The 13,584-nt window shown below is 39.2% G+C and overlaps 1 protein-coding gene across 3 annotated transcripts in view; it reads left to right on the top strand.

Annotated features, from left to right (window-relative positions):
• TMTC1 (transmembrane O-mannosyltransferase targeting cadherins 1) overlaps window positions 1-13,584 on the top strand; it is a 258,597-nt gene that overhangs the window by 118,261 nt on the left and 126,752 nt on the right. For all 3 annotated transcript variants that reach the window (XM_070620953.1, XM_070620952.1, XM_070620954.1), the window contains 2 exons: window positions 2,515-2,596; window positions 5,318-5,421. In XM_070620953.1, the coding sequence (XP_070477054.1) occupies window positions 2,515-2,596; window positions 5,318-5,421 (186 nt within the window). The remainder of the gene's footprint in view (window positions 1-2,514; window positions 2,597-5,317; window positions 5,422-13,584) is intronic.

The following is a 13,584-nucleotide window of genomic DNA, read 5'->3' as shown; positions in this document are numbered from 1 at the left end:
CCCTGTCATTTTGCCTTACTTTCTCATTTAAAATTGGTCAACAACTAGAAATAGAAATCTTGAAAGAGGTCATTTTTTTCAACCATTGCTCTCTCTATCATTCTAGTCTTTCATTGCTTTGGGATGCTACAATTTAAGAGTAAACTTATTTGGTACCTAAAGGAGCTTAACTTCTTGAGGAAATGGAATGTCTCACGGAGGAAGAATTTCTAAACAAAGGGACACTTTATAAATATAACTCACTGAAATAGCCATCATAGCGAGCTTTCAGTGGAACAAAATATGAATTTACCTAAGTTTCACATTCAAAAAAAATCCTAAACCTTGGAGTGGTTTGTTGTTTTATAGAAAGGAAACCACTTCTAATTTTTCCACTGTGTTAAAATAAACCAGCAACTGAGGGAACCTGAGAAATGAAGCTTCCAAAATTAGACCAACCCAAGGAATACTTTGTCATCCAGATGTATTATAACTCCAGCCCTCCTCAGCACCTTTTCCTTCCCACACTGTCATTCCCTTCCTGTTGCCATTTATCTTGCATCCTGTAAAGGCGTAGCAGAAATATCCAGGGTTGATCTTTGTTGAGTTATCCTGAAAATGATAGTCATAGTAGATAGAGGCAGAGCTGAGAGAAGATGCTGTAACCTTTTTGGAATCACAGACCTAGTTGACACTGAAGATCAAGGCCAAGGACTTCGCCTCAGAGAAATACACAGATGCAAATATACACAAAATCTTGTGTGTAGTTTCAGGAAGTGCTGGACTCCCTTAAAACTATTTTGGGACGTTAGTGATGCTCCTGTGTCATGAGAGCTGGTGGTATCCCTGGCTATCCTCCTTGCCAGACTCTCTTTCTTATTTATTTATTAGGCAGATTAGCCCTGAGCTAACTGCTGCCAATCCTCCTCTTTTTGCTGAGGAGGACTGGCCTTGAACTAACATCTGTGCCCATCTTCCTCTACTTTATATGTGGGATGCCTACCACAGCATGGCGTGCCAAGTGGTGCCATGTCTCCACCCAGCATCCGAACCGGCGAACCCCAGGCCGCCAAAGTGGAACATGCGCACTTAACCGCTGTGCCACCGGGCCGGCCCCCACACTCTCTTTTGAGAGCTAAGGGAGAAGAAGGCCTTTCAATGTAGTGCTTGGGAATGGGTCCAGTCCAGAGCTTGCTAAAAGCTGACTCAATATTTAGTGTTTTGGGGGCTTGTCTCATTTTCTCCGCTCATTAAATGCTTGAAAAGTCAGATCCACAGTTGTTTATGAGCCTGGAAGAGGAAAAGGGAAGCAAGAAGGAAGGGACCTGCCTCCGAGTGACACTGTCGCCTCCTTACAGTGCCATTTGGACACTTAACTTTTACAGAACAGAGGAACCACATATATTTTGTAAGCAGTCCTCAAGGTGGACGTTTCTCTGTGATACTAACACAGTCGGGTCTTAAAAGGATCTCTCTCCTGTAGAATATTCCCATTGTGTAAAGAGACCTCATTCAAATGCAAATTTTAAGAGATTCTAGGGAGAAATCCTTTGAGGAGAAATTGGATTAAAGAGAGTAAAAGGAAAAAATGACGAAGGGTAGAAGACAAAAGGATGAGGTGGGAAATGCTTGCCAGATTATGTGATTTCATTTGACTTGTTCCTCCACTCTGTAATTTAAAAAATAGAAATTTGCATGTAGGTGAAAATGACCTGCTTTAGGGTTTTGTTTGGGGTTTGTTGGTAGCTTCCTCTTGCTTCCTTTTGTCTTTATTAAAGCCAGCCAATCACATGTCTTACATGTGGATATATGGAGCTCGCACTTTGTACAAGTGACCGAGCTCTGGCAGAAGCAGGGTCCATGCAAGTTTCTGCCCTTCTAGAAGTTTACATTCTTGTAATCTAGTTTGGTTCCAGAGGGCATAAGCAGGTGACAGTATTGCCCATTGCATATGGTTGAGCCCTGATCCCACTACTGATGCTTACTAACTTTGTTACTTTGGATAAATTTCTTAACCTCACACAACCTTGACATCCTCATTTTTCAGGGGTAAAACATTTGTGAGACATTTTGTGGGTTGAAGATATAGTACCTCTCTCACTAAACTAAGTGGGTAAATAAACTGTCATTTTGTTTAAGATCATCCCTATGACCAGTGTGACCATATAGTTGCCAGAATGCCTGGGTTAGTTGGGATTAGATGGGATAGCAATATTTACAGCTAACAGTGCTATGTCCTGTTGCATATATTATCTCATTTATTCCTTACAAGTTTCCTGTGAAGTAGATATTACTATTGTCCCCTTTTATAAGTGATAAAAATAGATATGCAAAGAGGTTAAGGACCTAAGGTCCCCAAGACAGTCAGCAGCAGAGCTGAGGGATTGAAATCCAGGTGGTCTGGCTCCAGAAACTGTGCTCTTTGCTATGATCCTTTCTAGCCCTTTTTAAAGCTACATCATCTTCACATTGAAAGAAGAACATTATGTGTGGTGGACTCTGACACTTATTCAAGATTTTTTTCCCCTGTTTCAGGTATCTGACAGCGAGCAGCAATAGAAATTTCCTGCTTACCATGAGGCCATTCTTAAAGAGGGCCATTTTGGTCATAAGTTATGTAAGTATATATATGCTTTTGAAATATCCATTAAAGCATATTTCATTTTAACTTGCCTCAGAGACATGATTCAGATTATTTAATAGAATCACCAAGAGATTTTAACAGCACGATTTTAAGATCAAAGAGTTTACATGCCATAAATGTTACAGAGCGTTGGAAGGGGTGTATGAAAGCACTCTAGGGATTCATGAGCTCACTGACACGGACAGTGTGAACTATAGTATTTATGAGTCCCTTTCAAGTTGCTGATGCTGAGTGGTCTTAGCAGCACAAACCTGGCTGTATCAGTTATCTATTGCTGCATAACAAACCACCCCAAAATGTAGTGGCTTAAAACAATAATCACCATATATCTTCCCTAAATGCTTTAGTTTGGGCAGTGACCAGCTGGCTGGTTCTTCTGCTCATCATGCTTTTTGGCTGGGGTTACTCAAGCAGGTTCATGCAGATGTCAGCTGGGTTAGGTCATCTCTCTGTGATATCTTATCCTCTTGGCTCCCTCCCCGCGGCCTCTCTCTCTAGCAGAATAGCCAGGATGTCTATACAACATGGCAGCTGGATTCTAAAAGAACAAATCAAAAGTTGCAGGATCTCTCAAGGGTTAGGCCCAGATCTTGACACAGTGTACCTTCTGCGACATTCTGTTGGTTGACGCAAGTCACAGGCCAAACTAGATTTAAGGGTGGGCAGTTGACTCCATTTATTGATAGGAAGAGCAGAATGCACATGCAAAGAGGGTAGGAATTCTTGCTGGCCATCTTTGGTGACTATCACGTTATTCATCCTCTTATGTTGTTGGATGTTTCTATTCAAGAAGATTAAGAGACCAGTCTCTTATGCAGTTACTGTTTTTTGTAAATTGCCTGTCCAAATTTGTAATAAGTTTTGATAGGAAACTTATGAAAATGTCTTTGAATTGTAATGTTAACAATTTTATTTTATTTTATTTTGTTTTTTTTTGAGGAAGATTAACCCTGGCTAACTGCTGCCAATCCTCCTCTTTTTGCTGAGGAAGACTGGCCCTGAGCTAACATCCATGCTCATCTTCCTCTACTTTATACGTGGGATGCTTACCACAGCATGGCATGCCAAGTGGTGCCATGTCTGCACCCGGGATCCAAACCAGCGAAGCCCAGGCCACTGAAGCGGAACGTGCACACTTAACTGCTGTGTCACCAGGCTGGCCCCAGTAATGTTAATAATTAATGTGATTTTTTTTTTTTTTTACTAAAATGTGTTTATGGAAGAAGATGAATATGCAAAAACTGAATAAGGTAGAGAGTCTTGACTGGCAATTTCAGCAAAAGGGGCAAAGCATTTCTCTAAAGAATACCACAGGATCTTTGCATAGAAATGGGATGATTCAACTCTTGTTTTGGAAGTGATTTATTTTCTTAGAATTATTTGGAAATGCCAGTAATTTGACATTATGGCTGTGATGAAAGTTGTCAAATGGCAATTCTTTTGTACTTTTTAAAATTGATTCTCAAAACCCTTTCTAGTAGTTATCTTCCTATTCTTTTTGTTTGTTTCAATTATCATAGTGTTTTTCCTCTTTGTAGTACGATTGAGGAGGAAAAATTTTCCCTTCTTCCCCTTTAGGTTTATTGACTGGTCTAATAATTAAATTGACATAAGACAGATTAATGGGAGAAAATAAAATTTAGTTTCTTATGTACGGGAACCCCACAAAGACATGAGACTCCCTGGCAGTCATGTAATTGAGGCTTATGTACCATCCTGAGTTAAGGAGAAGGAAGTAGAGGTCTGGGGTTTCAAAGGGGAGGAAGACAATTCATGGGAAGATGAGGAGAGCAAATGTTTGGTAAACAAATGTTCGCCCTGCCATGCAGGTAAGTCTTTCTAATATCAAAAGTAATCTCTGTTGATCTCTCTTCCTGGTATAGGGTCCCTAAGTAAATTCTTTTAGGCAGTTAAGCGAGAGGTGAGAAGCTTTTCCTGAGTCTGCTGGGTCTTGATTGCCTTCAGCTCAAAACAATCCACATACTGAAACTGCATATTTTGGGGTGGCTTATTCTGCTCCCCTTCAGTAGTTTAGAGAATTGGTTTTCTCACCCACCTTTGCAACAGGATAGTACCGTTCAGTGATGAAATTCTATTGGGTGACACATAAGATGTTCTGTAGGATTGTTGAAATCACCCTTCATGAGTGTTTTCCTTCATGGCATTCAAGCGTTGGAATATTTCCAAATGTATTCATTTAAGACACAGCAGTATTATCTATCATATTTTAAATTAAGTTTCATGGAGCTGTGTGAATGGAATGGTTAAGAAATTGGGCCTTAGAGAGCAATGACATGGGTTCAACTCCTGGATCTTGCAGTTACTAGCTATGGGATTCTGGGCAAATTACCTTTTAGCCTCAGCTTCCTCATCTGCCTCTAGGGTTGGGAGGCCTCAGATGAGACAGAAAGCCTTTCACACAGTGGGTAACAGCTAGGAAGTGCTTGGTACTGAACAGCTGTTAGTAAGAATGTGCTTGCCTCTCCCTCATCACCATCATTGTCTACTCTTCTCCCTACTCAGCTATTTCCATCTTTCCCACTCCTCTTGAATGTTAGGATTTTATGGAAATGCTCACTGGAAAAAGTGCTTGCAAAACAAAATATTTGTAAAGCATCTGAAAGTATCTTCCCAAAAGATGGGGCTTACCCCAACAAGGGATGCTTTTCTGACCATATCTTCTTTTCTTTCAAGGTGATTGTTGTGTTGTACTTTCGTCTGTGGATGATGGGAGGATCTATGCCCCTCTTTTCAGAGCAGGATAATCCAGCTTCATTTTCGCCTTACATTCTTACAAGGTCAGTAGAAATAAGTTGCTTTAACTTTACTTGGTAGTTATTAGATTGTTTGGATAATCTTAAATAATATGTTGGCTTTGCATTTAGAGGAAGGAAGAGTTGTGTTGTATTCAGAGTGCAGGAAGCAAAGAAACTACTATTCATACATTTGGAATTCTTTTCAACATATTCTTTTGTCAGAATTATTGCTATTGTTCTGATAGTGGTATATATTTGTTTATTCAACAAACATTTTATTGAGCACATATCATCAATAATAAATATGTATTGAGTGGCCCGTATGGCAAATGTTACACAACAATGCACAGAGAGGTGTGTATAGAGGTTGACTGGACATCATATCTATTGTAAGATTAAAATCAGTGGGGAGGTTGAAAGTGGGAAACAGAAATGAGCAACAATTTTTGCTAAGCTACAGCTAATTATATCTTACCATTTGTCCTTAAGAAATTTAGAGAAATTGGATCAAGAAGTGATGTTGATCAGTGGATCTGGTTCATTGAGAAGGGTTTTAATTCCTTATCTGTTCAATCTGCTGTCATGGACTGCTGAGGATTTCAGATATAATTACATTTGACCATTTTCATAACTTTTCTTCAGGATATATTGTTGCTATAATGTTTAAATATTAAGACACACTCTTCTTACATTTTCATAGCTTTAAGTACTTTTTAACATCTATTGTCATTTTTATCGTAGTAATCTTCACTTTTTTGTGTGTGCAAAGACAGGATAAATCTTGAATTAAACCTTGACCCATAGCACATTATGTTTTGGCTTACTAGTATCTCTCAAGGATAAGAGATTGTTGGATTTTGTTTTTATGCCAGGCAGTGATCTTTGCTTTATTTCACTTATTTATCTTACGTATTTTAATTGATAAATTTCTACTTTCTTTGCCTTATGTATTTTTCTTTCTTGTTGCTAGTCTTTTCTTCCTTTTGTAAGACTATTTCCCATTCAAAAAGGATACCTTCCAATTTGATTAACCCATTTTGATAATATTGTCACAATTGTTTTCATTACTTACAACATAGGTTTGTATTTAAAAAAGTCTTGAATGTGCCTTCAGAAATCGTATGGTATCCAGCTTCTAGTGTCAGCTCATCCTTTTGAGGTAGTATAGAGCCTTATAAATTGTTTATATCTTACACTTTTCAAAATATTGTTTAATTAATCCTTTAATTAGGCTTGATATCTCTAACCTAGCTTTTGTTAATGTTGCAATCTACTTGTCCTTTTTGTATCTCTGGCTTTCAAAATCTCCAGGGCTCCTTGTCTGGATATTTTTAGCTCCTTGATAAATTGTTTCAGGTTTGGTTGCTCCTTAAATAGCTACTTTCTGCCTTTAGGAGAAAAACCACCTTCGCTGGATCCTGTTCTTGCTTACTGGCTCCATTTCCTTTAGCTTTGGGTTGGTTTCCCTCCAAGCTTTCTTGTCTCCTGAACTTGAGCATTCATTCTTATCTTTGTAGTTAGATGTAGCCTGTTTCTTGAGCTTAGCAGTCTCCAAAAGCCAAGATGCACAGTCAAAAGAGACAGACAAGAAGAACAGACTGTTCTTAACTCATCAATCAATTATTCCATTCAGATCTTCTGTCATAGTAAAGTGCCTGCCCCAGGGTCCTTGGTGTCAGGACAAGGGTCTTTGGTCTCTGACTCACTGCCCTCCTAGGTCTACCATCTTACCTGGGTATTAGGTTGAATTTTCATCACCTGTTTTTGGCCAAAAAAACATTCTTTGGTGGAACCTCTGGCAAAATCAGGACCTCGAGCCAGTCATTTGGCAGGTTCTGCATTTCACTTCCAAGGCATATATATCACTTGTTCAGAGGGGTCTGATACACATTTCGTCCAGAACTTTGTCTCTGAATTCCTGTGAGTCACTGTTCTCAGGCAAGTCTATCAATATAAAGTGATGGAACAAAATATCTAATAATCGCACCTTTATATTCTTCCTCTCCTTTCTTTTAAAAAACGTATCTTTCTGTTCCTGTGTTTCATACTTGAAATACATAGATACCCAAGGACATTTCAGTGACAGTTATGACTTTTCACGTTCCTCTAAGATAGCTGCATTATAATAGACTGTTGAGCGTGCGGAAAATTGTCTTTAATTCCTTTCCTGAGTAAAATTTCTCCTCTGCTTGCATGCTTGCTTGACCTCTGGTATGCTCCTGATTCTTACACTGGATTACCTTCGTCTGTTTCCTAGTTCTGTTGGTTTTTCTTGCCTTCACATCAGTTCTGCCGTTTAGCTGTGATTTGGTTGTCTCTGTGAGTCTGTCTTGACTAATCACAGATTTGTCATTCATCTGTGTCGATCTGTGTCATTAACGCTTCCCCTCTTTTATTGGATTTATAAACTCCAACTTTTATAACATCTTTGCTTCTACCTTGCAAGTATTATATGTTCTTTTAAAGTAGGTATAATAAATTACTCTGTTGCCAGATGAGATTTTCAGACTAGCTCTTTCTCCCTTTAATAATTGCTACAGTTTTTAATTACATGTAGTTAAAAAAAAACAGTAGCTTTTAAGAGTAGCTTCGGCAAGTTTTTCTTTGTTTCAAATGATTTCTTGTGCCTTAAATTCTCTGATTCCTTCTCTGTTAGATTATCTATTTTCATGTGTTTAGCTAGGAGGAAATACCCAGTCATTTTCTGCTTAACAAAAGTGAAATGAAAAATCATTGTGGTATGCTCATGAGAAACGTTTGTTAAGAAAAATTATCTAAGACATGAGAATAAGGCAAAAGATGACTGTGTGACTTTCACTGTAATGTAGAGAATTGTCTAACAAACCTAGAGGAGTGCAATTTTGGTTGACTTGCTTACATTTACTGTGGTTACAACTCTGTCAGCTTAGAATTTAACGTATAGAAATCTGATAGGTGTGAAGATTTCTCTTCTCTTTAGTAGGAAATAAAACGTCAAATGTTACAGTTTTATGGCCTTGCAGGACATTAAACAAATTTGTGTCTAATTTGTCTATCTCATCCCTTTTCATTTTTTCATAAACTGTGAAGACCTCAGTTGTTCAAATTTAATTTATGTATATTTATTATATATATTCAATTTATGTGTATATTTAGTAACAGCTTTATTGAGATATAATCTGCGTGCCATACAGTTCACTCAGTTAGAGTGTGCAATGCTGTGGTCTTTAGCATACTTACAGAGCTGTGCAACCATCATCACAATTTTGGAAGATTTTAAGCTTCCCAAAAAGAAACCTCATATCCTTTTGCAGTCACTCCCCATTTTATTCCATTCTCCCAGCCCTGGGCAACCGTTGATCTACATTTTGTCTCTACAGAGTTAACCTCTATATATGTCTTATAAATGGAATCATAGAATATGTGATCTTTTGTGACTGGCATAAAGTTTTCGAGATTCATCCATGTCCTAACATGTGTCAGTACTTCATTCTTTTTTATTCCCCAGTGGATATGCCACTTTTTATTTTTCCATTCATCTGTTGATGGTCATTTGGGTTGTTTCTACTTTTTGATTATTATGGATAATGCTGCTATGAACATTCATGTGTAATTTTTTTTGAATGTGTGTGGTTTTTTTTTTGTTTTTTGTTGTTTTTTGAGGAAGGTTAGCCCTGAGCTAACTACAGCCAATCCTCCTCTTTTTGCTGAGGAAGACTGACCCTGAGCTAACATCCATGCCCATCTTCCTCTACTTTATACATGGGACGCCTACCACAGCATGGCTTTTGCCAAGCGGTGCCATGTCCACACCCAGGATCCGAACTGGTGAACCCCAGGCCGCTGAAGCAGAACATGCGAACTTCACCGCTGCGCCACTGGGCTGGCCCTCAATGTGTGTTTTTATTTCTCTTTCATGTGTACCTAGGAGTGGAATTGCCCGGTCATATATGTTAACTCTATATTTCACTTTTTAGGAACTGCCAGACTGTTTACCAAACCAACGGCACCAGTTTTCATTTCTGTATGAGGGTTCCGGGTTTTCTCTATCCTCATCAGCACTTGTCTTTTAGACGATCTTTTTTTTTGTTTTAATTAGAGCCATACAAGTGGGTGTAAAATGGTATCTCATTGTGGTTTTGATTTGCATTTCCCTAATGGCTAATGATATTGAGCATCTTTTCATATGCATATTGGCCATTTCTATACCTTCTTTGTAGAAATGTCTATATGGATCCTTTGTCCAGTTTTTAATTGGATTATTTGTCTTTTTATTATTGAATTGTAACAGTTCTTTACATATTCTAGCTGTAAGTTCCTTATCAGATATATGATTTATAACCATTTTCTACCTTTCTGTAGGTTGTTCTTTCACTTTCTTGATGGTGTCTTTTGAAGCACCAAAGTTTGTGATTTTGGTGAAGTTCAATTTATCTATTTTCGCTGTTGTTGTTGCTTGTGCTTTTGGTGTCGTACCTAAGAAGGCTTTCCCTAAGTCACATCCTCTTTTAAACTGGCTTTGTCAAGTTTCTGTTCTCTTATTAATAGAGTATATAAGCCTTTAGTTTTCACTGTGTATTTGTATGAGGCTTATGTTTTTAATATATTTTAAATTGTACTTTGATGCAGTTTATATTAACAGCAATGCGGAAGCCATTTAGAATTTGACTTCTTATTCTTGACCATTGGGTATGTCAGATCACAAGGTGGATCAATACAGAATTGGGGGGGCCAGTCATCATTGTTCAGGATACTCTGGTCATGAGGCCCTAATCTTTTACCATTCCATTTTAACCCAAACGTTCAGATTGTATTAGCTGTCAGTAGTTTTCTGTGACTGATCGATAACTTTTCCCACCTGTAATTAATTGAGATTATGTGAATCAATTGAATGACGTTTCATTGCATTGTGAATGTTTCTACTTTTGACTTGAAGAAGGGTATAATTGGAAGTTAAAGAACAGAAGAGATGTTGTATTTTGATTGCACAACTTTCTCTTGACCAGCAAGTTCCCGCCGGCCCAGCTGTCTCAACCAAATAACCTAGTCATCATGACTGACTACTACGTTTCTTTCATTCCCCTCCTCTAAGCAGTCACCCAGGCCTGTACTTTAGATCTCAGTGTCTCTAGAATTTGTTCACTTATCTGCTTCCCCACTGCTACCATCTTCCTTAAGGCCCTCGTGGTCTCTCACCTGCATCCGTGAAATAGCCTTTGGTTCCCTCCTGACAGTTTGCTCTCCTCACATCCACCCTCCACATTGTTTCCAGGTGATGTTTCTCATTGGCTTAATATTTAAAAGTTCAGTGGTTTCCTGTACCTTTTTGGATAAGAGTAAGGACTTTGGCCACAGCTCTTCTCTTCAGGCTCATCTCTTGACACCTCCCTGCCTTCCTCCCTAACCTTAAACATTAGCCATCCTAACTTGCTTCACTTCCTTAAATACACCACTGCCTTGTCACCTCAGAGCCTTTTCACTTGCTGCTTTCCAGTCCTATATGCCTTTCATTCTTGAGCCATCGCTGCTTCTAGAAGATCTTGCCAGAACCTTCTTACCTCCCATCTTGGCCATATATTTTTGTTCTGTCATATTCCCTTATATTGTTATGGACTATTTGCTACTTTTTCTTTCCCGTTTAGATGTAAGCTTCTTAAGGGCAGAGACCATATCTTTTATTCCTTTGTGTCTCCAGCCGGTTATACAGTGCTGAGCCCAGGGCAGAGCGACAATGGTTGTTTACCGTGTGATGGACAGATGGATGATTAAATCCATTCTCACAATGTCTCCTGCATCTATGGACATGACACCTACATTTACCTTTCTGTCTCTAAAGGACACTTCAGACTACCACCTCTGGATCTATCCTTGCTTTTCTCTCTGTCATTAGGACATTTTCAACTGGACATGCCTCTGTACACTCGAGTATGGAGAAAGTGTTCCTCATCTCATCATAAACCATCTCAGAATAACTCTACTCTATCATGAGAATGACTCGCAGAATGCAGTAACACGTTTAAAGATGCATGTGATTATGGAACCCCAATATTGTGTTGCGTCTTCTTCTTTGAGACTTAAAGAAAATTGGTTCAAATCTTTTCCCACATGCGGGGTGTCCATAGCCCTCCCTAGGATTTTTATGCTTCCCTAGAGCCTCATATTCTCATGGGCATCTCCCATTTCATTTTCATTTTCCTGAGAAACTTTCCATCTCACCCCTATTTTACTGCACATGGCCATTCTCATTTCCTTCTCTTGTGCCAACCAAGATACAGAGCATAGACCTTTCACCTTAATATCCCCTAAAATACTTCTCATATAAGGCTTTTGTGTTTAAGAGATTTTACCAAGATCTTGGAACAAAGGAGCAGAACTAATTGCAGAACCATGCCACAAATAATTTATGGTAGACATCACCATACTACAAAATCCTTCAACTCCTCTTCTCCTGGGGATGTTTCATTGGCTGACTTTTTTCAGCAGGTCTCTGGTCTCAGTTATTTTCTTAGGCACACCTCTTGCCCACTATTCCCTATTCTGTCCTTCCTCCAAATTTCTGATACAAGCCTAGATTGTACAGGCCATCTCAGACTAAAATCATCTCTAAAACTAAATAATATATATATATATTGCATCTAAAAATATACTGATGTCATAGTAAGCTCTGAAATAGAAATGGCTTAATGTGAGAAGGTTTAATTTTTGTTCCCAGGAAGAAGGCTGTGTATCCTGCCAGTCTCTAAGGAACCACTCTTCCTGGTGGTGACCCTGAGTTCTAAGCTGCCTGCATTTTATAGTCCTGCCATCTGGAATGGCTAAGTCAGTATAGCAGAGGAAGAGAAATCTGGAGGGGCCCATGCTTCTTACGCTGAAACTTTCAGATACATGGTACAAAAGGGGAGAGAATAGTATAATGAACTCCCATATTTGTTCCCATCACCCAGTTTCAGCATTTATCAGCTGTGTTCAACCTTGTGTCACCAATACCCCCACTCAACTTCCAACCCCTCTCCATTTTCCTCTACCACCTCTGAACTGTTTTGAGATCCTTCCCAGATATGATATCAATTCAATTATCATTATTTCAGTATGTAATATCTCTAAAAGGTAAGTGTCTTAGTCCATTCAGGCTGCTCTAACAAAATACCACAGACTGGATGGCTTACAAACAACAGAAATTTATTTCTCAGAGTTCTGGAGACTGGAAGTCCCAATCATGGTGCTTCCATGGTCATATTGTGGTGAGAGCCCTCTTCCTGGTTCATAGCTGGCGCCTTCTTACTGCGTCCTCACATGGCAGAGGGGGCAAGGGAGCTCTGTGGGATCTTTTTCATAAGGGCACTAATCTCATTCAAGAGGACTCCACCCTCATGACCTAATCACTTCCTCAAGGCCCCACCTCATAATACCTTCATGTTAGGGGTTAGGTTTCAACATATGACTTTGGGCGGGGGGCACATTCAGACCACGCCAGTAAGGATGTCTTTTAAAAATATGGTCACCATATCTTCATGATGCCCTAAAAAAACTGCCAGTGATTCCTTAATATCATCAAGTATTCATTCAACCACACCCCTTATAAATGTTGTTTCAGCTTCAAGAGACCCACAGCACCTCTGCCCAGACCTGTTGTCCAGAAGTAACCATTTGCCCCAGCTGACTGCGAGGGGCCTGAGAAATGGAATCTCCTGTGTACCCTGGAGGAGGAGAATTAAACAGACTTGATGAATATATAGCTTTGTGTATGACATGGCCTATGATGGTGTTTTCTTTAAAAAAAAATAAAAGGAAAGAAAGAACAACAGCAACAAAAAACTAAAAGATAGTTTCTCCCTGAGAGAAATTCATGTCTCCTTTTTAAATAACATGTTCTCACCCCGATGATCCACTAAAAAGAACACTCAGAATCTTGGGACCCTCACAGGTCCCCATCCATTCTGTTGACCTACAACGTCTATTTCCCAGTCCAAGCCCTACCCATTCATGAAGCCTCCGATAAGTACTAGCTCTTTCAGAAAGGTTTCCTTGATATAAAACTTATAGTGACTGCTCCCCTCATCAGAGTGTGAATTGCTTCAGTAAGAATGCTCTTTCCTTAAAATGTAGCCAAGATCCAGTCACTGAAACGATGGGTGTTTTGACTTGGGAATGGAGCATGAGCCTGGAACCTGTTGGTTTTGCAGTGTGAGCATTCCTCTAGGGAGCAGGTCTAGGGTAGGTGGCTGG

The sequence above is a fragment of the Equus przewalskii genome, chromosome 5, assembly GCF_037783145.1.
Source record: "Equus przewalskii isolate Varuska chromosome 5, EquPr2, whole genome shotgun sequence".
Classification (NCBI taxonomy): Eukaryota; Metazoa; Chordata; class Mammalia; order Perissodactyla; family Equidae; genus Equus; species Equus przewalskii.
This window is presented reverse-complemented; position numbering and strand designations above follow the sequence as displayed.